The sequence below is a fragment of the Strix uralensis genome, chromosome 18 (genome assembly GCF_047716275.1).
Source record: "Strix uralensis isolate ZFMK-TIS-50842 chromosome 18, bStrUra1, whole genome shotgun sequence".
In the NCBI taxonomy this organism is placed as follows: domain Eukaryota; kingdom Metazoa; phylum Chordata; class Aves; order Strigiformes; family Strigidae; genus Strix; species Strix uralensis.
The window spans coordinates 17,532,630-17,560,309 of NC_133989.1; the positions used below are offsets into that span (position 1 = coordinate 17,532,630).

At 54.6% G+C, this 27,680-nt stretch overlaps 2 protein-coding genes across 4 annotated transcripts; both read left to right on the forward strand.

Annotated features, from left to right (window-relative positions):
- Positions 1 to 21,841, forward strand: LOC141951844 (arf-GAP with SH3 domain, ANK repeat and PH domain-containing protein 1-like). The gene is made up of 24 exons (XM_074888584.1): positions 1 to 60; positions 501 to 575; positions 3,288 to 3,337; positions 3,452 to 3,581; positions 5,460 to 5,545; positions 6,016 to 6,091; positions 7,491 to 7,577; positions 7,799 to 7,899; positions 9,334 to 9,403; positions 9,860 to 9,947; positions 10,448 to 10,496; positions 10,863 to 11,026; positions 11,242 to 11,375; positions 12,029 to 12,120; positions 13,983 to 14,160; positions 15,047 to 15,132; positions 15,459 to 15,574; positions 17,226 to 17,293; positions 17,761 to 17,868; positions 17,977 to 18,172; positions 18,847 to 19,023; positions 19,930 to 20,075; positions 20,783 to 20,905; positions 21,136 to 21,841. The coding sequence occupies exons 2-24, from the start codon at positions 558 to 560 to the stop codon at positions 21,208 to 21,210; spliced, it is 2,418 nt and encodes an 805-aa protein (XP_074744685.1). The 5' UTR covers positions 1 to 60; positions 501 to 557; the 3' UTR covers positions 21,211 to 21,841.
- Positions 21,842 to 22,451: 610 nt separating this feature from the next.
- On the forward strand, positions 22,452 to 27,530 carry LOC141951846 (CMP-N-acetylneuraminate-beta-galactosamide-alpha-2,3-sialyltransferase 2-like). Of its 3 annotated transcripts, none has more exons than XM_074888589.1 (7): positions 22,452 to 22,539; positions 24,571 to 24,837; positions 25,130 to 25,320; positions 25,613 to 25,792; positions 26,227 to 26,272; positions 26,463 to 26,582; positions 26,701 to 27,530. In XM_074888589.1, the coding sequence occupies exons 2-7, from the start codon at positions 24,583 to 24,585 to the stop codon at positions 26,866 to 26,868; spliced, it is 960 nt and encodes a 319-aa protein (XP_074744690.1). In that variant the 5' UTR covers positions 22,452 to 22,539; positions 24,571 to 24,582; the 3' UTR covers positions 26,869 to 27,530. The 3 variants fall into 3 exon arrangements, with proteins under 3 accessions (XP_074744690.1, XP_074744691.1, XP_074744692.1); XM_074888590.1 differs by having other exon boundaries at positions 25,178 to 25,320; XM_074888591.1 differs by lacking the exon at positions 25,613 to 25,792.
- Positions 27,531 to 27,680: the final 150 nt, after the last annotated feature.

The following is a 27,680-nucleotide window of genomic DNA, read 5'->3' on the forward strand; positions in this document are numbered from 1 at the left end:
AGTGCCTTTAGCACCTTTGCTGCCTTCTCCCGGGAGCTGCTGACCGCTGTCAGGAGCCTGGTAGGCAGCTCTGTCCCCTGCATGTACATCAGAGTGGGGCCCCTGGTTTGCAAGGGGTTGCTGGCAGGGGTCTCCAAGAAAAGCAGTAGGCTCTGGGCCACAGCCTGGAGGTCCAAGCTCATCCTCTTCCCCAGATGGAGGCAGGAGGCCATGGTGTGCGGTTGCAGAGTCAGTAGTGCAGCCTGCACGGCTGGGGCTGCCTGTGCAGACATCCGAGGCTGCTCAGAAGAGGCCTCTGGAGGTCTGTCCACCATCCTGCTTGAAGCTGGCCTCTCACCAACACTGGGCCAGGCTGGCTGTGGTTTTTTCTAGCCTGGTATTTTCCCGACTCTTTTCCAAAGTGGTTCCTCTGCAGGCTCACAAACAGCTCTGCTTTCTCCACATGAGGAGCAGTGCAGGGGTGCAGTGCTACTGATGTGATCTCTCTCTTTCCTTTCCAGTGGCAGAGTCTGTACCACAACATTAACTTTTCCCTGGAGTCATTAATAAAGGGTGACATGAAAGAGCTCAAAGGGGTAAGCAGGGGCTGAAAGGGCTGTGCTGAGGTGGGGCTGGTAAGCGAGTGGCTGGAGACAGAGCGGGTACCAGCTGCGGGGTCTCATCCCTGGCTCACTCCTTGCCCTCCGGCAGAGATATATGTTGGAAGGGCAGGTCTGTCTGCACCTCCTGCGTGCTGGACCCTGCTCCTTCCTGAGGCTGGCATCTCACACCACAGGTCAAGCTAGTGGTGCCCCTTAGCTGGGACCTCTGCCTGTTTGCAAGCACCTGGCTGAATCTGGAGGAGTCTGGTGGCATTTGCTATGTGGGGAAAAATCAGGGTGTTGTGCACCAAATATTGATATTTTCCCTGGCCATCAATGCACAAACTCCCCCAAAACCTCCCAGTGAGTCTTCCCTACCCTGCAGACCCACCTGTGGCTCTTGCATTTATGTGTGTAAGCACACGTGTTGGTGTGAATCTGAGCGTGCATATGTGTATCTACCAGCTGCAGGTACCTCTCAGGGACTGCAGAGTAGCAAGTACTGAAGTGACCATGCAATTTGATCTTCAGCGCTGTAGAGATATCAAAAAGCTTCACAGTGGTCATCAGTGTAGATTTTAGGAAAAACATCAAACTCCTGTTTAATTTTTGCCTTTTTTAACCAATGGGAAGGTCATCATGGTTCTTGGTAAGTCTGCACACATGTTCTTGCTGCTAAGTCCCCATGGCTGTACTCGGGCCATCAGCTCTGTGCACTTGCCCCCGGGTGCCTCTGCCTGCATAGGGGTGTCTGTGCCTGTTCAGGGTGAGGAGGCTGGACCGGTCCCGATCCCGATGCTGGAGCAAGGTCACTGTAGAGGGGTTGCTGATCATAGCCTGCATCTAATGTGGTGGAGCAGCTGCCAGCTGTGACCTGGCACCACTCCTCTCTCTGTGATTTTGGGCACAGAGACTCTGCAAGCAGGGTATGTATGAATTGAAACAGTAAAGCAGTTATTTATCAGCTGATGCATATGCAAGATGGTTAGGATTTAATGAACTTGACGTTAATATGCTCAGCACCATGATGAGACACCCGAGGACTCGTGCTGGCCAAGCAAACCAGCTCAGGAGGAGAAGGGACAGTGCTGTTGCTCCCTGAAACAGATTCTTGCTATTGGTCATTGTTGTCTTTCACCAGAGCTGCTCATACTCTGGCAAATCCTTGTGTTTTCTTCTTTTAGGATTTTATATTTTCCCATTGTACTATTTTTCCTCTTGAGTCCTTGAGCTAGTAACAAACTTGTTTTAACAACCCGAACTCTGTAATTTTACCTGTTTAATCTTGTATGGTTCCACTCTATAGATTTTCTCACAGCTCTGCAGTTTCCTCAGATGCTTGATGAAAGTTTTGCAGGTGGATTGTATCACAGCTGGGTTGGGGATCCTTGAGCAAACAGCTGCACTTCTGGGAAACTGGAGGGAAAGTTTTGGACAAGATTGCAGAAAGACAGATGGGAATGGTGACAGCATTTGGGAACTTCCAAAGGACTAAATGCCAAACATGAAAACAGATTATGAGCACTTAGGCATCCTTTTGGAGCATGAAAGAGGAAGGAGAGAGCAAATTCTGGAACCTCTGGTGTGAAGTAAATTGATAAAAGAATATATAAAGAATAAATAAATATGAAGGAAAAAAATCCACCGTCTGTGTTGTTAAGGACGACATCAAGAAGATTGGGAACCAAGAAAACAGGCAGAGAGAGAGGAAAAATACCAGCTGCCCACAAGGAGTCATGATTAAGCTGAAGGCATTTCTAATGGGATCCAACAGGAATCAGAGGCAGACCTGAATCAATTTGACATTTTCATTAGAATGGAGATAAATGCAAGATCTGTTCTGACAAGGTTCTGTCTTGACATAAATAAAGAAATTTCACCTCGGGAGACAGAGAGGCATTGAGACAGGGACCCAGAGAGGCTGTGGAATCTCCATCCTTGGGTTTTTTTCAACATCTGCCTGCACAAAGAGCGGTCTGGATTCCGTGCTGTCCATGACTTGAGTGGGACGTTAGACTAGAGACCTCCTGAAGCCCCCTCCAACCTGATTTACTTTGTCTTTCTTTGACACAGATGTTTGCAGAGCAGTAAGTGGTGAGAACAGGGCAGAATATGGTTGATCTGAGTAAATGGACATATAATGGACATAATAATGGACAAACATACCAAAATGGTGACCACTGGAGAGAAGCTAAAGTCACACAAAGTCCAATGAGAAACAAATGATGTTTTTTTAGCAGCAAGACTAATTCAACACTAAATGAATACCTGGGAAAGAATGAGATTGTGCTTATGTTGCCAGGTTTGGGTAGGTTTCTGATGTCTTTGAGTGCTGTTTTGGTTAAACATGACATTCTGGCTTCAGCAGGTGAGAACCTGGTCAGTACTTTCTGCCTTGTCTGAGCAATTCCTTCTGCCCTTAAAATTGTGAGTCAGTGGAAGGTGTTATAGCTGGGTACTGCTATGTACATACCTGTGTGACGTACATATGTGTGATGTACGTGTATTTGCGTGTGTGTGCAAGCATGTGCCTGTGAGTGAACCTGCACTTGTCCACTGTGTACTGAGGAAAGGCAAGGATCTTCCTGGTGAGTGACACTCCTGTGGACAGCCATGTCCTGGGTCTGCAAGGAACACAGTACACTGAGGATGAGGAAGGCTCTGACATGGTCGTAGTCATTAAATGGTGCCTTTGGCTCTTCCTAGGAGTTCAAGAAGCCCTTTGAGAAGGCCTGCAAAGACTATGAGAGCAAACTGTAAGTCTTCAGGCTCCCTCACCCTGAGGCCTGGACTTGGAGGCTGGTTTTTGTCTGCCTTCACTTGCCAGTAGTCAGACGGAGCCTTTCACGTATCTCTCCTCTTTCCTTGAGAGCCAAGATCGAGAAGGAGAAGCGTGAGCTGGCGAAGCAGCATGGCATGGTGCGGAGCGAGGTGAGCGGGGGGGAGATTGCTGAGGAGATGGAGAAGGAACGCAGGACCTTCCAGTTGAACATGTGTGAGGTAAGGACAGGGATCAGCTAGTGCCATGCAGAGTGGTGTTAGAGTCGCTAAATTGGCATCCAAGAGATGAATTTTCCTTCTATTGGAGCACAGAAACTGTGCCACAGCCCCAGCAGAGCCCAGGCTGGAGCAGGCAGACATCAGCAGTGACCCTCACACTGGTGTTTGTCACTTGCCCTCTGAACTGGGATTGTTTCAAAGCAGCTTTTTTTTGTCTGAATCCACATTGATTTTTCATTCAGGGCCATGCTCTGTCCCTAGTCAGTGAGTCATGCTTGTGTCCAGGGTATTGCAGGTCCCTTTCTGCCTTCCTGGGCTCTGCCCCAGTCACCAGCAGCATCCAGCAACTCCCTCTGCTTGGTCTCTGGGGAGCAGCACTGGGGTGGGCTGCAGATCCCCAGGGGCCATTGCTCACAGGTCACGTCTCTTGTGCCAGCAAGACCCTGGACATGTTCCTTCAGTTGGAGAGCTGCCTGGGTTGTGGTAGGCTCAAGCCAAGCTGGGTAGGGGCTGATCAAGGAGTTTAGCCAAAGCTTGAGCCTATATTAACCTGGCAGTAGAGGCAACAACTTGAGAAAAACCCCGCAAAGTCTTTGGATCCAATCACCTTCCTGATTGCTCACGGTGGTCACTGCTGGCACCAAGGTCCCTGCTCCCTCTCAGATGGTCCCACCATAGCCCTCTCTCTGCTTGTTGGAATAAACTCAGCCCGTCATCCCTCAAACGGGATTTCCTGCTCCCACTGCCACAGGTCACAAGCAACAGCATGAATAAAAGATTAGAAGATACTAATTTCATTAAAAATATCCAGCTCTTTGTAACCATGTTTTGGAAACAGTGACTGTTTCCGTACTGAAACTGTTCTACTTAAAATATCAGAAGCCCTTGTGCTATGGAGTTGCATCATCCTTAAACAGAGACAGTAGGTCAGGTGGAGGATTCGTCTGTGCTGATGTGAGTCCACACATGGCATTCAGGTTCCTGAGAGGGTGTCTTCTAGGAAACACTTCTTCTAATGGATTGAGGGCGTTTTGAATGGTCCTCTCAGAATAAATACAGGGAAGTCTGAGGCTGGCCACGTTGAACATATATTTTGGTAGGTGATTTACTATGTTGGCCTGGGGGCCTTCTGGAAATGGTTGTTGGTAGGTTTCTATTTTTACAGTAGTTGCAATGTCAAGAGAGCTGATGCTGGTGTAGGAGTAGTCCAGAGATGTATGGAGAAATACTCAACGTGTTTCACAGCACAGCACAGCACACTGTTTCATGTTGTCAGTCCACCAACTGAAAGGGCTAGTGTTGGTTTTCACAGATGAGGTTATTATGGTGGAGGATGGGCTGGGTGAGGTGGCAGATAAGTTTGGGCTGGAAATCTGAACCTTCAACTCACTGCTGAAGGTCCTCAAGGCAGGCTGTGTGTAGGATATAGGCAGGCAGGTTTGCAGCACTGATGTTGTCGGTAGGGTCAAGTGGAAATGGTGCAGTTCATGGATCAAGTCTAGTGGGACTTGGAGGAACTTGGGTCTTGAGCAATGAGGTTTGATTGTCTGTAGGAAAGCTGGCTGTTCTTCAGCGAAGACACCATGAATGGTGAATCCTTGAGGGTGTATTAACTGAGTGTTTACCCTGCATAAGTAAAACCCAGCAAAGCCAGGGTCCATGCCACCACAGTGGGTCCACCACTCTATTGGCCAGATCAAATCACTGGGCTCTGCTTACCACCATCTTCTCCCCCCATAAAGGCCACATGAGCTGCTCCCATCAGGGCGTGGCTGCCAGGATGGGCCACAACACACTGGGAGGGGGACCATCAAAAAGTGCATAAAAGGCATTTCTCTCTAAGCTACACATTCAGTCCCTGTGTCCTTTTCCCTTCAGTATCTAATCAAAGTGAATGAGATCAAAACCAAGAAAGGGATTGGTCTGCTGCAAAACCACATCAAGCACTGCAGCTCACAGTTCAAGTAAGAGCGGCCGGTAACTTGCCTGCACACCCTTTCTCTCCAGAAGTGCTGGTTGTAGAGGGGGCCTGGGGATGGCTTAGCTTGAAGAACCTGGGTTCCTGCAGTCAGTTTGGCCTGTCCTGTAACTTGACAAAAGTCCTCTTTTCCTGGAGGCAGTGGAGGCAAGGATCTCAATGGGGTGTGTTTCCTCTCTTTAGTCTGACATTTTCATAAGCCCTTGTAAAGTAGAAATCAGGGCTGCAAAGAAGACAGAGTGCTGAGCACTCTCCCTGAATTTAAATGCCTCCAAATATTTCTAAAATATATTTCCCAAGAAAGATTTTTTTGCACTATGAAATGAAAGTGCTGCCTGCTGAAGGCATGATGGGCTCTGAGGCAGGAGCTCGGGGGAGCCTGGGGTCTGTAAGCTTCACAGCCAGTGCTAAGAGCAGAATTTCAAGACATGCCCTTACATTAACATCTCCTCTCAGTTTTTTCCAGGAATGTTTAAACACAACAGCAAAACTTAAGAAGTTTACAGAGAAGCTCATCCCAGAACTGCAGATTGTGAGTATTCATCTAAAGTCGGGTGTGGCAGGCAGTAGCAGGCTGGAGACCAAGGATGTCTTCCCCAGGGCCTCCTTTTTCTCTGCAGAAGCAGAACTGAAGACTTTTGCAGCTCTTCACATCTTTTAATCATTATTTCCTGAATCTCTGATGTGCAAGTGGCCTATGGAGGGGGGAAATGCAGTCATAACTGGGAGTGGGAAAATTACAGTGCCATACCCCAGGACACAGAGTAGGAAGAACAAGCGTAAACATGGATACTGAGGAGGCTCTAACATATTCATCTGCCAGAGCCCTAGCTGCTCTGCAGACTTCCAGGCTTTGCATTTGTGCTCCTAGCTTTCTATGCCTGTTGCTGCCAACTCAAGTTCTTAATGCATTTCCTCGGGGCCTTATTTTGCTGTAGAGGCAGGTCATGTAAGTTTTGTGAACTTTAGCTTTTGACTTTGAGCTCTGTCAGTCATACATGGCCCAGAGACAGAAAGGAGTTTTTCCAAGCAGCAAGGCTTTCAGAGACAGCCTGCGCACTCACGTCCCAGGTGGTATGACATCCTCCAAGCACAGCAGAGGGTTTATGTTGGTTTACCAGAGTTTCTAGACAGCTGTTCTAGTTTACATGGGCTTGCTTATCCTTCTCCATACCTCCTTGCAAGTCAAAATTTGCAGAGGCTTGGGATATGGTCCTCACCCAAATACTGTGTCAGCATCACTTGTACTCGTCTCCCCTGGTCCTGTAGTGCAGGTCTCCTCTAGGCATCTGCACTTTGTTTGAATTAATCTGTTCCATAATTTTTAATCATTCATATTAAAATCCATTATGTAAATAACAAAACGAAGGGGGGCATCACTCCAAAGCAGGGTAGCTGAACACAGCAAGCAGCATCCTATGGATCCCTCACTCCAGGCTCCATTTCAGGGCCACATTCCTGTGCCAAGGTCCATCAACTTTTTGATGGCTTGGAGACCTTTTAATTATTTTAATTACTGATGCTACCAAGGGGAAAAAAAACAACAACCACAGTGACCTTCAAGCTGTTGGTTGTGTTTACACTGCAGAGAGCTGCAAACAGCTCTTTTCTCAGTAAAATGCAGACTGCTCTCCTCTGGTCTCACATTGCAGGAGTCTCAACGCTGGGGACATGCCCGCTCCCTCCTCTCAGCAAAGTTTCCACTGAAGTTCTTCTTGCACACAGCACATACCATGGCACTGCAGGGGATGAGTAGCAACCTCCCACTGTAGGAATGGGGCTCGGTGCGTCCCACAGAGATGGGGAGGCAGAGAGGGCAGAGGGTGGCGTGGGGGTACCTCTGCTGTGACCAAGAGGAGTGAGATGCCACAGCTGAGACAGGAGCCTCCTGCTGCCATGTGAGCAGCTCTCTGTGCTCCTGTGCCTTTCAGATGAAGATCAGGCAGGACGAGGAGAAGAAGCAGCTCTGCTCCCTTCGGGATCAGCTGAAAAAAGCATTGCAGTTGGAGCAGAAAGAGGTAAAGCCTGATCCTTTTTGCAAGGGAATGGGGGGTGGTGCCCAAAGAGGGCACGACATGGCAGCTGCTTATATAGTGCCTGCCTGCTAGTGCAAAAAGCTGTGGGGTTTCTGGTGAGCTCTGGGGAGCACAGGGTCCCTGGCAGTCCTGTGAGGACATGCTCTTGGTTGCCAGTGGTACTGATGGGGTAGGGCCTTGCTTCTATTTCTCTCCTCTGCCAGGACCCTGGGAACAAGCAGGCAGGGTACAACATGCACCAGCTGCAAGGGAACAAGCAGTATGGCACAGAGAAGTCGGGGACCCTCTTCAAGAAAAGTGATGGGTAAGTTGGGATCCAGCAGGCCCCTTTCAATTGTGCTTGGGTGACCGGGGGCCAGAACAGGGCTCACCCAGACCACCCTCCTCTCCCTGGGGTGGCCACAAGGCAGAGGAACAGGACAAGCAAGCATGAAGGTGTGCTCAGCACCATGCTAGCCTCCAACTGCTGACAACACAGAACTCCAGGCAGCTTGTGTCCATCTTTTAGCTCTGGGGGCAGTCCTCTCCCATGAAGCTGCCCAATGTCCTGTCAAGCCCTGTGAGCGCTGGGGCAAGGACGCCTGCACCCACCAAGGGAAGCCAGAACCAGCTCCCCGTCTTTCCTTCCAGCGGGGATCCCACTGCCTTCATCCAACACCCAAAGGTCTTGTGCTGGCCGGGACGCAGAAGGGTTGGTGTTTCTCCCTCTCTCCCAGGCACTCCTTGCTTTCCAGAACCCCCTCCATCCCCTCTGCTCTGGGATGAGGAGCCCTGACCCCTCCACCCTTCCTGGGTGGGAGACACTCAGGGGTGCACTGGGGATTTCTGTACAGTCCTGGTCATGTTTTCTGCTCTCTTCTCCCTTCCCTTCCCTTCCCTTCCTTCCCAGGCCTGACTCATCCTTTGCCTTTTGGACCCTTCTTCCCTCACAGTTCAGTACTGGGCTCAGCTCTCTGATGATGAGAATTAAGGGTATGAGCAGAAATGTGGGATGAATTAGACACAGCATGCATCAGTGCTGCCTTGGAGATGGCATAGCAGGCCAGAGGAGGGAGAGAGCCAGCAGCCATTCTGTGCCCCTCTCCCAGGAGCCAGACCCTGAGCTCCTGGAAAGCACTCCACTGTCTTTGGAAAGAGGATCATCTCCCACCATGGAGTGGGAGTATGCTTGCTGGGAATCACATGGGTCCTGCACTGGGAGTTGCACACCTGGAAAGGACTGTGAAGTATCCTAGCAAAACCTGAAACTGGACAGAAAATAATGAATTGGGGCTCAGGAGTCTCCTTCACTGCAGACTGAAGTTCGTCTCTCTCCGCTTTCGAGTGTATCTCTTGCACCTTTCCCCTGTGTTACGGTCTAGCCCGAATGGCAGGCACAGGAAAGCCAGCTTGGGAGCAGTTTGGAGGGGATGGTCTTGGATGTTTGCTGAGGGCTTCTTCTAAGGGCTTCATGCTCTGCTAGCAGGTCCTGCTGCCCCTCTGCATCTGTGTCACCTCCACAGCAGCTGTGCTGCCTGTCTGTACAAGCCTGGCTTATGCCATATGATGGGTCCTTCTCAGCCCAGAACAGACCAAGAGCAATAGACCTTGACTGTGGCAGCCCAGCCGGCATGTCTGATACGAGCTGCAGGCCCATGCTGTGCCTTGCATGGCTCTTGCATTTGCCAGTGTTGCACTGCATTGCATGTCTGCTCCTCTGCACGTGTGTCCTCTCGGCTCACCCTCCACTCATTTCCAGGTTGAGAAAAGTCTGGCAGAAGAGGAAATGCACCATCAGCAATGGCTACCTGACCATCTCTCACAGCATGGTAGGAACTGCTTCTTCCATTCTGCTCTGTTCCTGCCTGGGAGCTGCTGCCTCTTGTTGCAGGATCCACAGAGCCAGCTGCTGCCGGGCACACCAGTGGCTTCCTGGGGCTTGTCAGAGCCCTCATGCCTGCTGCTACCCTGCTGGCCTGCCCTGGTGTAGGAGGCTTTCTGTTGAGACTTAAGTCCCTGTAACCCAAGAGACATTCAGATAAACACAGGAGGTCCTCACGTGTCTGTTTGCATGGAGGGGCATGAGCCTGGGGACCTGGCTCCAAGCTTGGGGTGGCTGTTGGGAAAGAAAAGGTCCGTGCTGCTATTTCTTGCATTGCTCATGAGAGTGGAGCCAAAGACACAGTGCCAGGCATAAGGCAGATCCATGGCTCTGTCTCCAGAGCCAGACAGTGCTCCGCACTCCTGGACCACAGCCCTTTGATGCTTCCTCATTCTGCTTGTAGCTTAACCGCCCACCAGTCAAGCTGAATTTACTGACCTGCCAGGTGAAGCCGAACATGGATGACAAGAAGTGCTTCGATCTGGTTTCCCGTGAGTGGTGGCACCTGCCCTGCTGTTCCTCTGGGAAGGGCCCAGAGAGGCGGCAGCGCTTTGAACTCAGAGAGCCAGCGTGGGCAGGGATGAGGGGAAGCTCTGCAGCTTTGGGCCAGCTCAGAGCGGGGTGTTATTCTTGGGCAATTATGCCAGGAGGCAGCTCTGCTCAGGATCACTGATGCACATGCAGGGTGGGAGATAGGTAGCACTGTCGTGGAGCAGTGCAGTGTGTCTGGGAACCAAACAAGTGTAGTTCCCAGGCTGCAGCTTAGCTAACAGCAGCATCCCTCATTCCTGGCACAGGAGCAGGTCTCTTTGTCTGGGGTGCACTGGGTAGGGACTGAGTCAGACAGAGGTGACAGTCACCCCGGGTGCCTGGGCTGGAGATTGCTCCCAGCTCTGCTGAGCCCAGCTCAGGTGTGTTGTCCCTGCCATGAGGCTGGCAGGGGAGATGGACGAGAGGGGTGCCTAGAGAAGACTGGCTCTGTGTGTTTCAGACAACCGCACATACCGGTTCCTGGCAGAGGACGAGCAGGACTGTGTTGCGTAAGTACCGCCAGTGCCTTGGTGTGGACCAAAAAATGCTCCTCTGGCTGCTGCTGAGGAGCCAGCTCTTTGTCTAATTGAGCAGCATGCCACAACCCCTTGTTTGATGCCCTTCCCATCCTGACTGTGTCCCTGCCACCCCGGGGGTCTGGCCTACTGCAAACAGGACATGGAGCTTGATGGAGGCTCCTGGCACCCAGTTTGCTGCTGGAGTCCCGGGCAGGACCTTCGAGTGTGGTGGTTGCTGTGCAGACTGAGGCAGAGTGGGATCTCCCCTGCAGCAATGGGATCAGTCCCACTGCCCTCCTCACCCCGAAGCCCAAGCTACACGGGATCCTGCTTCTAAGCTGCTTTCTGCCCATGCAGCTGGGTGTCCATCCTCAGCAACAGCAAGGAGGAGGCACTGAACGTGGCCTTCAGCAAGGGGCAGGGCGGAAGGGAGAGCAGCTGGGAGGAGCTGACCCAGGCCATCATCGAGGAGGTCAGAGGCTTGCCTGGGAACAGGGAGTGCTGCGACTGCTCGGCCCCAGGTGAGAGCCAACCCATGGCCATGGGTCTGCCATGCTTCTTCCACCCTGGGCAGACAGAGCTCTGCCCTGCCCTCCACAGCATCCAGTTCCTGGACACTCGCAGGCATGTGGGGTCTTGCCCTTCCCCTCTTTCCTGCTGGGGAGTTTGTGCCCTGAGGTGGTGTGAGGCTGGTGGGCAGGAGATGTGCACGAGCCTGGTGATCTTGTCTCTACAGATCCCACTTGGCTCTCCATCAACTTGGGCATCCTGATCTGCATTGAGTGCTCTGGGATTCACAGAGAGATGGGTGTGCATCTCTCCCGCATCCAGTCGCTGTCTCTGGACAAGCTGTCAACCTCTGAATTGCTGGTAGGACACTGCCAGTGCGTTCTGTCCTTAAGCCTCCCCCTGCTTCTGCTGTGGCATTCCTGAAACTAAGTTAATTCAGTGGGTTTTCCACCTGTTAAACTGACCCATACCCTTCTGTAATTCCCAGGGTTTAGTGGTTATTGTGGCAGGAACTGTCATCTTCAGGGAGGAGAGGAGGGAGTCATTTCACTGCTGCTGGGTGACCCATCTCCCTCAGTCCCCTTGCCCCATCTGTGTCCCCTGCTGCAGGGGAGCTGTGGGGCAGGGCCAAGCTTGTCCTGAGGTAGAGAAGAGTGTGGGGCAGGCAGGGCGTTGGAGACCTTGCATGGGGCTATTTTTGGGCCACAATGCTCCAGGTGCTCAGGGGTTTGGTAGGGCTGTGATGGGAGCCGCAGGCAGCTGGTGGGCATCAGGGAGGGGATGGGAGTGTTTAACAGGGATCACTGCTTGCCAGGTCTGAGCCAGAGAGTCAGCTCGGGGGTTGGTTGCACTGCTGGCATTGGGAGAGCTCAGCAGTACGAGTCAGGGCAGTCTCCAGCATCCGCTTGACATCCCCTCAATTCCAGGATCTCAGCCTGGAGCTCCCTCTCCTGCTGCCACACATGTAGAGCTGCTGCATGTCCCATGTGACCTCTAGCTTGGCTGTTTTGCAGCTGGCGAGGAATATTGGCAACTCTGGCTTCAACAAGATCATGGAAGTGAATCTCCCCAGCTTTTCCATGAAGCCCACAGTGCACAGTGACATGTGAGTTGCTCTGCAAAAGCTGTTTTTTATGGAAGGTTAGATACGGGGCCCTCACCCATGGGCACACACTCTGCAGTCCTGTGTGCTCCCCACAGTGACCAGGCACATGGCACTGCCCGATCTCCTCCCCAGACTGTAACTTCTCTTTAGAAGCAATTTCATCAAGCCCAGCAGGAAAAGTTTGTTAAAGGAGAGAAGAGTGAGGAAGAGCCAACAGGACAGCTCAAGGATTGGCCTTGAGGTCAGGAGGATTGAGGAATTGATGCTGGAAAGGGAGAGGAAAGCAGAGAAACATTAAAAACAAGTGGAGCTGCCAAGCAGGACAGCCCCGGCTGTACATCAGCAGGGCAGGGAAGGGTGGGAGGCTGGAGTGGGACAGGGGACAAGGACTTGCACAATGCAGAGCAGTTCACTGTGTCCAGTGGCTGGGGCCCAGGATCAGCGTAGGCATTGAGCAAAGATCTGCTGAGGATGCAGGAACCCCCCCGTTCTTCATCCCACAGTGCCCCAGCCTTGAGGCTCTGCAGAGGACGGGGAGAGCTGGGGTGGTGTGACTGGTCCCAGCAGCAGCTGGGGTCTTCTCCAGGGCTTAGTGCTGTAAACCTGGGGTGCAGCAGAGCTTTTGGGGGAAACATATAGCTGGGGAGCTTATTGTCAGGGGCTGAGGGAACTTTCAGGAGTCTGGAGAGCAAGCAGAACAGGCATGATGAGGTTCCATTACAGGCATGTATGCTCTAACTAGGGCATCATTTAGACAGTGTGGACCTACCCTGCAGTGAATAGGTGGATAAGGAACTGCACTTGGCAGGGAGAGAGCGGGAGAGAGCTGAGAGAGCAGGAAAATACAACTGGAAGAAGTTGTATTTTCAAGATCCAAGTTGCCAGATCCACCCTTCCGCTTGGATGCTGGGGAAACTGAAACTGCGTGAAATTAATAATTCATCTCTTCCTCAGTGGCCTTTTCTGTTTGGAGCACCCCTTTGCCCCTGGGGCATCTGTGGCCACCTCAGATCCTCTGGCTGGCCACTGCTTCTGCTGTTTAGGGCCTCTCCAGGGGGAGAGTCCTAGCTTACTCGGCCAGTCCTTGTCTGGAGGCTGTTCCTGACCTGTGGATACTCTTGGCCAGTTCATGCCATGTGGTGTTTCCCAGTCCTTAAGATTTCTGTTCATTCCCCTAATTCTCACCATCAGGGAGCTGAGCCCAGTACTGAACTGTGAGGGAAGAGGGGTCTGAAAGGCAAAGGATGAGTCAGGTCTGGGGAAGAAGGGAAAGGAAGGGAGAAGAGAGCAGAAAACATGACCAGGACTGTACAGAAATCCCCAGTGCACCCCTGAGTGTCTCCCACCCAGGAAGGGTGGAGGGGTCAGGGCTCCTCATCCCAGAGCAGAGGGGATGGAGGGGGTTCTGGAAAGCAAGGAGTGCCTGGGAGAGAGGGAGAAACACCAACCCTTCTGCGTCCCGGCCAGCACAAGACCTTTGGGTGTTGGATGAAGGCAGTGGGATCCCCGCTGAAAGGAAAGACGGGGAGCTGGTTCTGGCTTCCCTTGGTGGGTGCAGGCGTCCTTGCCCCAGCCATGGCAGGGCTCGCACGCTAAATGCATGGTAGTCAAGTTCTTGTTCAGTTATATAACTGCAGGAGAGGAAGCTTTAAGGAAACCACATTGTATTGTAAAAGGAGTTATGAATGCTGCCACAGAGGAGTTTGGGGAATGCGACAGAGAGAGAAAAGGTGCTAAATTGCCTGGTATGTCTGAAGGAGAGAGGAAGGCGGCTGGGGCAGCGGGAGAGGAGGCGGGTGGCCCTAGGATGCTCACTCGGTTGCTCTGTGGCCCCTAACTCTCATTTGGCTGGTCTCTGCCAGGGCTTTTCGGAAAAATTTCATCATTTCCAAGTATGTTGAGAAGAAATATGCCAAGAGGAGCCCTGCTGCTCAGTGCTCTGGCCTCCCAGAAGCCGTGAAAGACAAGGACATATTTTCTTTGCTCCAAGCATATGCAGAGAACGTGGATTTGAGCGAGCCTGTGCTGGCACCTCTGCAGGTATGGCTACCCATCCTGTGGGCCTGTATGGCAAATAGTTTTGCTGTTGCCTCTCCAGCCTGTCCATAAGGGTCCCTGTGTCCAGGAGGGGACAGAGTTTTCTGATAAAAACAGTGCTGGGAACAACAGGCAGACTCGGGCAGGGTGAGGAACATCACAGCAGAGGGAGGCTTTCTGGTTGTGACCCCACAGCCCTCCTCGTGCTGTGTATGCAGGGGCCAGAAGCCATAACCACAGGCCCAAGGCTTTCCAGAGGCCAATTTGTAACCAAGATTCACCTGTAAACTTCTGAGCAGATTTCTGCAGGACATCCAAGTCTCACTGTAGGCTGAAAAATCAGGGCAGCATTTTTTCCTGCAAAACCGCAGCATAGGTCCTTGCTGTAAGTGCAAGAGGAGAGCGCAGCCACAAACACACTGCCATGCCACCCCCTTTACCATCAAGGATGCTGGGGGTTGTCCTCAGAGTAAAATCAAAGGAGCAAAATGCTGCAAGAAGCACCATCAGTATGGGATGTCTTGGAACAAAATGGCAAGTGAGAAGCAGCTCCATGGGAAGCAGTTGTTGCACACCCAGGGCTCTGGTGAGATCATGGACTCAGCAAAGTTCAGCCACTGGCCTGGGGAGAAAAGTCACCTTTGGTTGCTTCTGTTTCTAAATGTGAAAAGGGAATGACTGATTCTTCTTCATGAAGCCATAAGCCATGACTCTACGCATGTTAACTAGGTTCTTACTAGCTTTGGTGGGTTCTGAAGAGACAGTCAAACCTCTTCATCTCTCAGGGATTTAAAATGTCTAAGGACAGTCCCTAGAGGACAGCGCTCCTACTGTGGCGATAGTGCAGGCAGACACAGTCTCATCCTTGCTGTATTTTTCTTGGCTACAGGAACCTGGGGAGACCATTCTCCACCTGGCAGTGCTCTTGTCTGATCGAACCTCTTTGCATATAGTTGATTTTCTTGTCCAGAACAGGTAAGCTCAGGACACCCAGTCAGTTTGTCATGGCTAAGCCGTGCTAGTGAAAGGTGCAAGGCTGATGAATCCAAAATGCTCCACAAAAAAAGAAAAATCACCAGGCCAGGCCTCCCAGCAAACGTACCTTGGTCTGTGCTTGGGATAACTACCCCCTAGATCAGAGGGGCCTTGTGTCCTCTGGGTTGAGGTGTGATGGTGGTGGTGACCACCCCTTCTCCAGGCAAGGTGGGAAGGACACGTGTGCCAGCACCAGGCAGTGTTTGCTGTGGCTGGGGCCAGCGGCTCTTCCCAGGGGTGCTGACATTATCCACCCTCTGCTGCAGCGGGAGCCTGGCAAAGCGGACAGCAGAGGGGAACACGCCGCTTCACTACTGCTGCTCTCACAACAAACCCGAGTGTGTCAAACTGCTGCTGAAGGCCAAAGCCAACATCACCATCAGTGAGTGGTTGCAGGATTCCCCACCCCATCACACACAGCGTGCTTCTCAGCTCTTCTCTGGAAACACCTCCTTAGCCTTGCTTAAGTGCTCAGCAGTGTTTGTCTGCGTCTGGGGAGAGGCTGGGGAGAGGTGGATTGGTGACAGAGTTGGGTGGGGACCCTGCCCACAGGGTGACAGCCTCAACCCCAGGCTCTTCTCTGCATGTCCAGTGAGGTGCCCTGCTCTGACACTGCTCTTGGCTCTCCAGCCGGTTTGGGGTGCACGTGGCCCTCTGTGAGCGGGGTGGCCACTTTTCACAGGTTCCTGCTCTCAACAGCCTGGGACCGAAGCAGTAGCTTTGCTCTCCAGCTCGGAGCAGGGGATGCTCCTCTCTGGGGTACTCCTGACTCCAGGCAGATTGTGCCTCTGTCCCAGTTCACTTCTCCTCCTCCCAGGTGGGCAGCCACAGGCAGCTCGGTGTGGGATTGCCCTGAGGTGGGCTCATTGAGCTGGCAGAGCCCAGCAAGGCAAACACTGCCTGAGCTGCTCTTTCACATGCAGCACTTGCACAGCAGGAGCCAAAACAGGCACTTAACTCATTTTCAAAGCCAGCGCTGCAATGCTGGAGAGCAGGTGGGAGGGCTGCCAGAGCACTGATTCAGAGACAGTGTGTGCTGGTGCTCTGGAGCCCAGATCACAGGTGCAGCCATTTATACTGCCCAACACAGAAGCGAGCTTTAAAACTAGGATTCTGGAGGAAATGCAAGGGCACAAATGTTTCCACCATCAGCTATCAGCCGAGCTGGTAGGTGCGTTGAGCCATGCCCCCAGGGATGGCCTGAGATGCTTCCTGCTCCAGGCAGCGTGGTGGCAGCCCCTTGGAGGGCAAAGAGCCTGTGGCAAGCAGCAGGAGCTGGGTGCACATCCCCCCATTGCACAGTGATTTGGCAGCCAAATTTCTCACTGCCTCAGCCTTGCTGGGCGCAGCTGTGCCTGACCTGTCTTTACTGACTACCTTGAGGATCTTAAGTTCACAGTGCAGAACCTACTACTGGTCCGGGGATAATCTGTGGTTCCTCAGGGCACAGACCTTTTGCTGTTCCCTTCTCCCACCCTTCCCCTTCACCAGAGTCCCCCCAGCCCACCCCTCCACAGCCAAACCTCCATCAAGGAGGGGGGGTTGCAGAGTTACATCAACACCATCACAGGCCCCACCCTCAGACATTCCAGGAAACTGAAGTAAAATGGTTGTCACTTGTTCAGACCTGCACTCGCACCCCTGCTTGCAAGCACTGGGACCTGGGTGTCTGAGTGGTCTGTGTTCACCAGGTATCAGGACACACATACTGGGTCTGTCCAAAGCTCCCTGTGGTGACACAGAGGGTGTTGGCTGTGGACCCCTCCTCTGGTTTTGTAGCCTTTAGACTCTGGCAGTGACTAAGTTCTTCTGTCCCTCTATCCTATCCCATCTCTATGAGTCAATCATGCTCCTTTCTCTCCTTATCTGGGTGCCTCAGCCACCATCCCTTAATGGCCTGAGCCTTTGTTTTGGTCTGGCTTTAGGCTGTCCCTTCTTAGAGGCTTATTTGCCCCCAGATGCGGTGAATGCAGCACTGCTCTTCAATTTGTTGAGCCCAGTGGTGTTCAAGGCTGCCATTTCCCCCCCAACAGCTAACGAAGCAGGAGAGACTGCCCTGGATGTTGCCAGGAGGATGAGACATCCCCTGTGTGAGGAGCTGGTAAGACAGTGTGTGTCATCACCCCTCCGGTTTCAGGACACATCCCAGTGGCAGAGAGCGGCAGGGGTCCCGCACGCGTGTGGACACGTCCTGCAGGGCCACCTGCGCCCCTCAGCATCACCAGTGCTGGTATGGGATGCAGAGGAGGGTGTGGAGGAGTCCAGCGGGCGCTGGCCCTACTGGTGTGGGGTCACTCAGAGCAGAGCAGTTTGGGACAGGCCAGGCAGGGGTCGTGCTGTGCCTGGGCAGGGAGACCTGGAGCTGTACCGACGCTGCCTGGGGTGAGTCCAAGGCTGCTTCTGCCACATCCTGATTTGTGTGTTTGGAGACCTTCACAAAACCTCCTCGCTGACGGGAAACACCACTTGCAGCTCACAGACATTGCCCTGATTGTTAGGTGGTTGGGGATAGGGCCAGCAGCTGCCGATGGGGCTGGTGGGTCCTCAGGGAGCTCCTCTGTGCCCCAGCTGCTGCAGTCCAAAAGCAATCAGTTCAACCCCCACGTCCATGTGGAGTATGAGTGGTGGCTGGGCCAAGATGACATGTATGAGAGTGACGAAGACCTGGATGAGAAGGTGAGGTCCTGACAGGCTCTGGCTTAGGGCCACACGTGCAGGGGCAGGCACTCCTGTACCTGCCCAGCCCTACCCGCTCCATCTAATCTGCAAATATCCCTTTCTCAGCTGGGTTCTGTGAAGAGAGGGTCTGCCCATCCCCAGAGCTGCTACCACCCCCCTGCCACTCCCCCCAGGCTGGAGGAAGCAGGGGCAGTGTCCTGGGGGAGGTGGCCAGACACCTGCACCCCACCAGCTGCCCACCTGGATGTGATGCCAGCCCCCTCCTGTGCACCTCCATTTCCACGCCAGTGGGCAAAGCCAGGTGAGAGCCTGCAGTGCGGTGATACAGGGGCTGGCAGGCTGAGCTGCTGCTGTTGCAACCTAGTTCCATTGGCAGAGGGTGGTCTGGGAGGGAGCTGGGCCCTTGATGGGGTGTGAGGGGTTGTCTGGTGGCCTAGGGCACCCTTTAGTCCTCTTCTCCTTGAAGGACCAAGGCTGGCTTGTGCTGGCTGGTGTCCTAGCACTGATCCCTGTTTTGAAGGGCAGCACAATGTTTTCTCACCCTTGGAGCTCCTACACTGGTGCCGTTAGGATGTGCTGTCCCCTGCCAGGTGCTGCTGCTGTCGGGAGAGGCAGAGGAGCATGTCTTTAGAGACAGGGCTAGGAAGACAAAGCTGCTGGCAGAAACAGCAGCAGCATCACAGTTCTGCTCCTCAGCAAGACCAGCTCCCGCCATCCTTGCCCAGCCTTCCCATGGCATGACCCACTTCCAAGAGTTCACCTTGCTTTCTGGGAGACTCAACAAATCCTGCCTGACTTCCCCTCTGCCAGTCCCAGTTCTGCTTCCAACCTGATACAACAAGTCAGACCTGCAAGCAGAGAAAAGAAAATGTCTGCCCACGTGTTTGTGCCCATTCTCCCCTGGAGCTTCGCCCGGGAGCCCTGCTGAGTGCCAGCTTCCTTCTGACTCCTGATCTGTTCTTGCTCTCTGTTTAGCTCCCCAGGGGGCATATCCACCCTCCCTTACGAGTTCATCTGTCTTTGCTGAGGACACAAGAAGCAGCAGGAGCCCACCCTTACCTCTCAGCATCAAGTACAAGCGCACATCCTCAGAGCCAGCGCCTTGGGTACCGCTCAGCTCTGAGCAGCCCAGTCCGACCAGCCTGGCTTCAGGTAATGAAAGGACAAGGAGCCAGGCCATGCTGGCAGGAAGGACCTGCTGGAGGTCTGCAGGCCAGCACCCACACTAGGTCAGCTTGTCTGTGGCTTTCTCTGGCCAAGCCTTGTTCCTGGATCAGGCCTGCAAGGCCTCTTGCTTGAATGCAGGGCTGGGAGAGCTGTGGGAGCTGCAGCACCGCATGGCATGCCCACAGCTGAGCATGATGGGGCTCCCCCACCCTGGCTATTAGACACGGGTGCCTCCAGGGCAGGGTTATTCTGGGGTTTGCTGAGCTGCTGAAGATGTTGAATTCAGAGAAGAGAATGGCTCTGTTTCCATCTTTCAGGCAGTGGATTTGTTTCCACGGGTGCCCTGTGGCAGAATGATGTCCCCCTCTCCACATCCAGGCAGGGTGACAGGCTGGGGACTGAGGCAGTGGCTTGCACCCTTTGACAACGGGGTGAGGGCTGCCAGGAGCAGCCCTGGGTGCTCCATGATGGAGGTCAGCTGGAGCCTCCAGGCGCCTCTAGGAACCAGCCTCATCCCAGCAGAGCTCAGCAGCGTGGGGAGTATGGGGGGACGGAAGGTGCCAAGTGCATGGCCCATGGCAGCTGTATCCTTCCCCCAGTGCTGGCAGCTCTTGGGACACCTTGGAGTTGCACAACCCATCTTCCACCTCACGTTTCTCACCCCAGACTACATTCTATGTCCTTCTGCTTTCTGTCCACATCTCCTTCCCCCGATGCCTCTCTCCACCCCGTCCCCAGTCCCTCCCCTTTCCAGCTCCCAGATGATGGGATGCTTGTTGTCTATGCTGTACCATGGAGAAGGATCATGCTGCAGCATATTGCTTGACAGTGGTGGTTGCTGTTCTCCACCCATGATGAAAGGTGGGAGGAGATGACCAGCCTGTGTCCTAGGTGCCCTGAAAGCCACGGACTCCCTCTGCACTCCTGGCCCCAGCAAAGCGGGACAGCCTGGCCCACACCGATCCCTCGAGGAGCCAGATCCATGTTCTGGCCATGCCTGGAATGTTCCACCTCTTCTTCCTCGGAGGAGCAGTTTGGTAGGTGGCCAGCAGCCAGGGTCAGCTCAGCTCCCACATCTGCCCATATTTATCACCTTTGGTTTTGAACTGAGGTGGAATCGATCCCAGCACTTCAGCTGTGACTCCTTGGCATTGACATCTCCCTGGTAGGTGCTGGGAATGCTACCAAAATCCCCATGAGGCTCCACTGCCTTTTGAGGGAAGCCTTGTTTATGATTTTGGGTTGTTGGCAGGTCAGGGAGCAGTTTTAGAGATGGGCAAGTGTGCAGTGTCCACACTGGCCCTGCCTCTCTGTGCTCCAGGGGGGTCTCTTCTCCCACAGAACGCTATGCAGACGCAGAGCCCTGTCATTAAGGGGACCTTGCTTGGGCTGCTTGGGCTTGGGGTTGTGCCAAGCAGCGCCACTGAGTCCTTGCACAGACCTGCCCTGAGAGAACCGGGACCCCAGACAGTGCAACTGCACATGTCGCAGTCCTGAGGCAGAGGAGCAGCTGCTTCTGGAAGGATGCTCCAGCAGAAGGAGGTGTCTCCTGGATCCCTGTCCCACCCAAATTCCCAGCAAGTGACCTGCCACCTCTGCCCTCCCTCTGCACAGGAAACCTCCCAGTCTCTCATCCTTGCTCCTCACATCTTTTCCAGGGGCTTTGGGATCAAGACACTAGGGCTGTTTTAGTTTGTGTCTGACGAAGCTGGGAAGGCTTGATGATTCTCTCTCCTGCTTGCAGAACAGACTGCTGCTCCGCAGGGTCCGTGCTCTCTATGACTGCAATGCTGACCGGGAAGATGAGCTGACTTTCCGCACAGGCGAGATCATTGTGGTGTCTGAAAAGGAGGACAGCAACTGGTGGGTGAGTGAACCTGTGTATGCTGACCAGCACTGGGATGCACATGATTCCCTCTCTGTCCACCTCTTGCCTCTACCCATGACTGGGATTGTCACCTCCTGCTCTGCATCTGTCTCTCCATCCTCCATCTTTTCCTTGGCAAACAAAGATAGCTGTTACGGGGCCAGTTCCTCATCCCCCTGAATGCCCCTGTGCCATCCTCACCACTCCTTTTTCTTCCTTTCTCCCTGCAGAAAGGGTGGATTGAAGGACAGCCTCACAGGCGAGGTGTCTTCCCCTCTTCATTCGTTCACGTGCTCAATGAGTAGGAGTTGCTTCAATTCAAGAAGGAAGATCTGATCAGCTGCTTAAAATGCAATTCCCCAAGCTCCCATCTGCACCGAGGGCCCCACCGGGTGCTGTCTCCATCACCTCTGCCGCCCCAGCATCCCTGTCGCCACAGCCCACTCCTCCCATAGGCTGCCAGCAGTGCCAGGCTGTCCCAGAGGATCCCTTGACCAGGCAAAGGGAAAGAACACAGCAACCTACATGCTCCACATGTGTGCTTCTGCCCCAGCCACCTCCCCATGCAGGACACAGGCCTGGGCCACTCTGTTGCCAAATGCAAATGTTGCCCTGACCGTGCTGCCTGTCCTGTGGTACTCCCTGCTCTGCCAGAGCTAATGGAGATGATGGTAGAGTGGGGCAGCACAGTGCCCTGCATGGCTCTGAAGCCTGGGGAAGGGCTTCTGCTGAGGACTGAGCACGCTGGGAGCCTGGCAATGCAAACAAGTGTCGTGCCATCCCTAATTCATCCCACCCAGGTCTCACTGTCTGTGCTCCAGAAATATGCTCTGTGGCAATCCAGGGCATTGCTTCTTGGGTGCCTGCCCCCCCAGCAAAGGTGGAAAGGCCCTCTGAGCCTGCTGCCAATAAATACCGGCTCTTCGGTGCTCTGCATTTCTCAGGGTTGTTCTAGTTTGAATCTCTAGATCCTTCCTCTTCGCTTCTTTCCCTGAGGCATCAAACCTCCTTGCAGGCATCAGAGCAGAGGGATGACCTCCCCTTGGATAAAATTAGTCACAATTCAGCTTACATGGCTTTCTCCACTGGCTGTGTTTTTCTGGTTGCTGAGGCACTTTTCACAGCCTTCCTCTGTCTTCTCTGAGCCAAAATCCCATCCAGGTGAGCAAAAGAAACTGGCTGGTTGCAGTGCATGAGGCTGTTGAGACCTCAAGTGTTGCTGATGTCAGCGTTGGCAAAAGTTGAGCCGTCCCAGCAGGAACCATAGGGGCAGGAGGGCGGTTCCACTCCAGGCAACTTCTCCCACCCTCAGAGGAACATTTGAATGATGAATTTCCTGATTCAGCCCTGGGAACGTGGGCAGACCATCCAGCTCCAGTGGGACCAGTGGCCACCATGGTGCTGCACTGCGTGGGAGGGCTGTACTGGGACATGGTGGGCACTACTGGAGGAGGGGCAGCAGCCCTGACCTCACTGTGTCACTTGCCGCAAGGCTCTGTTCTTCCTCACGTCGTGATGTAACACTTCCTCTTCCTGTGGCGGTTGTTGCAGCTTGCAACAAGCACTGGTGAGGCCACCAAGCCCGGGAGCATCACCATCGCCTGGCCCTGCTCAGTGGCGCTTCCTCTGAGGAGGTGAGGGGCCCTGGGGACAGCTGGCTGGGGACCGGGGGGGTTGCAAGAGCCATGAGGGTCTCTTTCCTGGATGTGGGTCTGGGGAGCTCCTGCTGGTGTCCCTTGGGGCTGAGAAAGGATGGGGACAGGTCTGTGGCTCCTGGGTGCAGCCTGATGTAGCAGCCACATGGCTGTGGCCCTGTGCCTTGTGGCTGATGACACGGGGCTGGGGAACGCCAAGGTGAGGGCACCTCTGGGCTCAGGGCCAGGGGGGATCATTTCAGCCACTGTGGGGGTGCAGGTGCAGGTGGAGAGGACCCAGGCATGGAGCAGGGGCTGCACATGGGCACAGGCAGGGAGATGGGACTGCTCAATCCTGCCTATCCAGAGCCACCTCCCTGGTCAGAGGTGACTGCATGAAATATTCACTGCACGGCCCGAGACCCTTGGCTCAGGGCTTAATGGAGCTGCTGGCACCGGCCATGCAGCTGCCAGCCAGCTCGTCCCCCTCCAGGTCTGCAGCTTAATAAACCCTGAGGCTCCACGAGTGCCTGAACCAGCCCAGGGGACTGCTGGTTCCTGGCCTGACCAGCATGTCAGATGGATGCTCTTTGCCTCCATCTTGGCAAATGCTCACGGCTGATGCAGAAGGGAAAAAGACTCAGTCATGGGGGTCCACAGCCACCATCAGGGAGAATGTTGGGGACCTTTGGGGTCCCCCTGAGCCTGCGGGGTGAACAGCTGGCATTTCATGGCCACTTCCTGCTCGGGAGCACCCACATCTGCACTTCGGGTGCACTGGTGGTAGATTGTTTGCACTTCCCTTCAAGAAGAGGTTATGGTTCAGTCGCTTTTTGAGAGGGCAGGTTTGCAGCATGAACGCATCCTGCTGGGGCCACCTGGGATCATGCAAACACTACCACACCCCACACCCCCCCCCCACACCCCCAGCCCCCCGTCTTCTGTCTCTGCTCATTGCTTGGACCCCCAGGAGCAGCAGTTTTGCTGTCAGGTATATGTCCTGCGGGTCAGATTTGAGTGCAGCTGGTTGGATACCATGGCGAGCAGGTATGTCCGTGCTGCAGGAGTTACAGAAAATGGTTAATGTGGAGAAATTAAGCTTGTGCTGACCCACGACCCTACGTCAGCACCCGGGGGACCGAGGGAAGCACCGGGTACTCCTGAGAGATCAGGAGGGGGTTTCTGTCCTTCAGCTTTTCCAGTACAGAGGGGACCTCCCCCCGCCCCCAAACCTGCTGTAGTAGCTTCTGATCATGGGATGGAGGCTGTCCCTTCATCCCTGCTCCTCACTCTTGCCTTGGCCCACGGGAGCCAGGTCCTGAGAGGCTGAGCACTTTGTGAACTCCCTGAGGATGAGAAATCCCTTTGACTTTAGGCTTACTTGAGTGCTTTTAGCTGGAGAACAGAAATGTCACTTAAATGTGGGTATTTAAGAGAGGTTCATGCACACAGATGGCAGTTACTACCTCAGGCTCCTTCCTCCCGGCAATGATTCAGTGCCCTTGAAACTGCAAAACCCCAGGGCTGCTGGGGAGGGAGTGCCTCGCCGGCTGAGGGCACCTGCGTGGGCTTGGTGGCGGCGGAGAGGTCAAGGGGCTGCTGTGCCCAGTGTCTGCTCCACACCGCTGCAATGCCTGGGGAGGAGGCGGCGGGGCTCGCTTCTGGCAGAAGAGCATTGCGGGTGGGCAGCTGCCACTCTGGAGGGGAGCTGGATTTTGGTGACTACACTTTGCTGCTTGTTTTCAGGTCAGTTTGCAGACCTTAAAAGTGCTGCAGGCAGAGAGCAGAACCTCTTACAGGACATGCTGCCAGCCAGCCCTGCCTGGACCTAAGTAACTGCGGCAGTGCCAGAAGCAGAGCACAGCAATAAAGCCATTGAATGGTTTGAAAAGGAAATACGTACCAGGTTATTTCAGGTCTCTGCAGGGTTGGTGAGCAGCCAAGGGGTGTCCCAGGAGGCTGGACAGGGAGAGTGGGTGGGAAGGGGTCCTGTGGTGCCACTGCAACTGTCCCTGTAACATCTCGCTGCAGGTGGCATGAGGGATGCTGTGCCAGAGGCGCACGCGGGTGGTGCTGGCCCTGTGCCTGCTACTGGTCCTGTGGCAATGTTTCCGAGCCCCCACGGATGGCCTTGGCCCTTTCCCTTGGGCTCCCTCCCTCTTCGACACCCCTGCTGCCCGCTGCGGCGCCAGCACCAACAGCTCCGCATGGTTCAGTGCCCGCTATAATATGTCCATGGAGCCTCTGCTGACGGGCGCAGCCCATGAGCTCTCCTCCGACGTGGTTCAGTGGTGGCTGGTGAGTCAGGGCATGGGCAGGAGCTCAGGGCTCTTCCTGGGCTCCCCAAATCTGTTTGTGGTGGGGCAGGGCCAAGGTCAAGCTGGACAGATGTGATGGGGGGTGAAGAGGGTGCAGGAACCCCAGTTTATCACCCTCCCTGCCCTGGGGCTGTCCCACACCCTTTTCCTAATATCCCATCGGGTTTTTCCATGCCTTTCCCAGGGCTCCACTGGGAGGAGTGGGGCTCTGTCCCTCTTTGGGGGTACTGGTGGGGGGCTGATGCTGCCTGTTGCTTGCCTTGCCCCCCCAGACCCTGCAGGGTCCCTCGAGTGGTGGCCAACTCCAGGCCATAATTCAGCAGCTCTTCACTGTCCTCCGGGCCCCAACCAGCGGCATGTGGGACACATCTCGCTGCAGGACTTGCGCGGTGGTGGGGAACTCCGGGTGGCTGAAGGGGTCCGGCCACGGGCTACGGATCGATGCCCATGACTGGGTGCTGAGGTGGGTGACCTGAAGGAGCTTGGCCCCCCCCTGTCTCCCTGGGACCCTGGCATGCCCCAGCCCCTGGCTACTGTGAAATCTGCCAACACAAACTGGGCGATGGTGAGGTGGGGGCTGCTGGCCCTGCTCCCTGGAGCCCCCACCCTGGGGCACATACCAGCCCTGCATTGCCCATGTCCCCTCTTTGCTGCTGGCCAGCATGAGCTGGTGTCCCTGCCTGGTGGGACCAGCAGCCTGCGACTGGCACAGCGTGCAGCTTCATTTCGGTACGTGCCTTCCCGTTGTCCCCCAGGATGAACAGAGCAAAGCTCGCTGGCTTTGAGCTGGATGTTGGCATGAGAACAACCCATCACTTCATGTACCCGGAGAGCGCAGTGAACCTTGGGCCCAACATCCACCTCGTCCTTGTTCCCTTCAAGCCACTGGACCTGCAGTGGCTGGCCAGTGCCTTTTCCACCGGCGAGCTCACACAGTGCGTCAGCTTTGAGAGTGCGACAGCTCTTGTGCTGGAGAGCCTGGGGAAGGCATGAGGTGGTCCTGGGCACCCTGGTGCCTCACTGGGGTCCTGGTAGGGTAGGAGGGGCCCCTGGGTGAGGGTCCTGGTATCTGTCTGAACTGCAGCTTGAGGAAGTGGGCACTGACCTGTCCCTGCAGGGTCTGGGCATCCTGCAGGCCTGTAACGCCCATGGGTGGGGTGGTGACTGTCCCCACTGTGGAGCCATGGGCCTGATGTGTCCCTTCCCAGAGCCAGGCCAGGGGATGCTGCTGGGCCAGCCAAGGGGCTGGGGGTGCCATGGGGACAGGTGCTGGCGGACACAGGCACCCTCTGCAAACCAGCTGTCTCCAAAGGAGAGGCCCTGGTAGCAGGAGCGCCCCATGCTCACTGCTGTTCTCTGGCTTTTGTAGCACGTACATGAGAGTGAAACAATTCATCAAAGCTGACCGAAACAAGGTAAGGGCTTGGTGGGCTCCAGCTCTTCCTGCACAGGTAGGGCTCCTCTGGGGAGAGACTGGGCTGTTTTTTTTTTAGTGGGATGTGGGCTGAGCTGGTGAGGAGCAGGGCTGGTGGCTGCACTGGTGGCCAGAGCTGGCTGTCCCATTCGCAGCACCGTGAGCCGATGGCTCGTCCGCTCCCCACTCAGGTGCTGATCCTGAGCCCGGCCTTCCTCAAGTACATCCATGACAACTGGACGCAGCGCCATGGGCGATACCCCTCCACTGGCTTCACGGCCCTGCTCTTCGCCTTGCACCTCTGCCAGCAGGTGAGTGGGGCCAGCAGGACCAGGCACTGCCACCGCACCGCCGCCGCTCCGCTCGCCTGTGTGCTCTGAGCCCGAGCGGGCGCCTGCACAGCAACGGCTCTCACCGGCGTGTGCGCAGGTCTCCGTGTTTGGCTTTGGAGCAGACAGCGAAGGAAACTGGCACCATTACTGGGAGAAGAACCGCTGGTCCGGAGCCTTTCGCAGGACGAGGGTCCATGATGCTGATGTTGAATTCAGCATCATTGAGAGACTGGCAGCTGAAGGCAGGATTTTATTCTACAAATGATGCATTTCCAAGCTGAAGTCAGGCTGTTAGCGCAGGAACTGGCAGCCCCCCTGCACTGCTAGGAGCTGCCTCAGATCTTTACCTTGCTTCTCCCTCTCCCCCCAGCGCCGGCGCGTGCCCAGGCTCACAGACCCTGTGATCCCCAGGGTCTTGTGTTGCTTGTGCTGGTCCCACCCACTGGGTACTGTGGGTGACAGGAGCTGACAGACTCCCATGGCACCACGGATGCTGCATTTGACTGGACATGGGGTGGGCATGGCTCTACCCACACTGGCTGGGAGAGAGGAAGGGGAGACAGTGAGGCTGGAAGTGGTGTGGAGCCCATGAGCTGCTGTGCCTGTGCCTGCAGTGGCCACAAAGCCATTGGGTGACCATTGGGTGATGGTGGGTGGTGACAGCAGGTGCTCCAACGTGGCTGGCTGCATGACAGAGCTGACACTTCCACCCACTGATGGCTTCCGGGGGAGGTTCATAGTTCTTGTTTGGGCAGGGGGAGAGGGGCATCTTCCCTTCCTTTTTATAACTAAGGAAATATTTTTAAAATTGTATCAATGAGTAAGAAAGGAAAAAACCAAGCATGCTAAGTCAGTAGATGACACTCAAGTACAGCTGAAATGATCTTATGTTGAATAAACTTTGAAAACACATGTGAATATTATTAACATTTGCTTTACTTTCTGAGCCGTTACTGCTTTGAAAAGACAGCACCATCTACCTTAGCCCCACCCTGCAGAACAAGATTGCAGACCCTGCAGCCTGAGCTCCCCAAAGGGTTTCTCCTCCACAGCAGGGTTAGCAGGATGCCTTTTCCC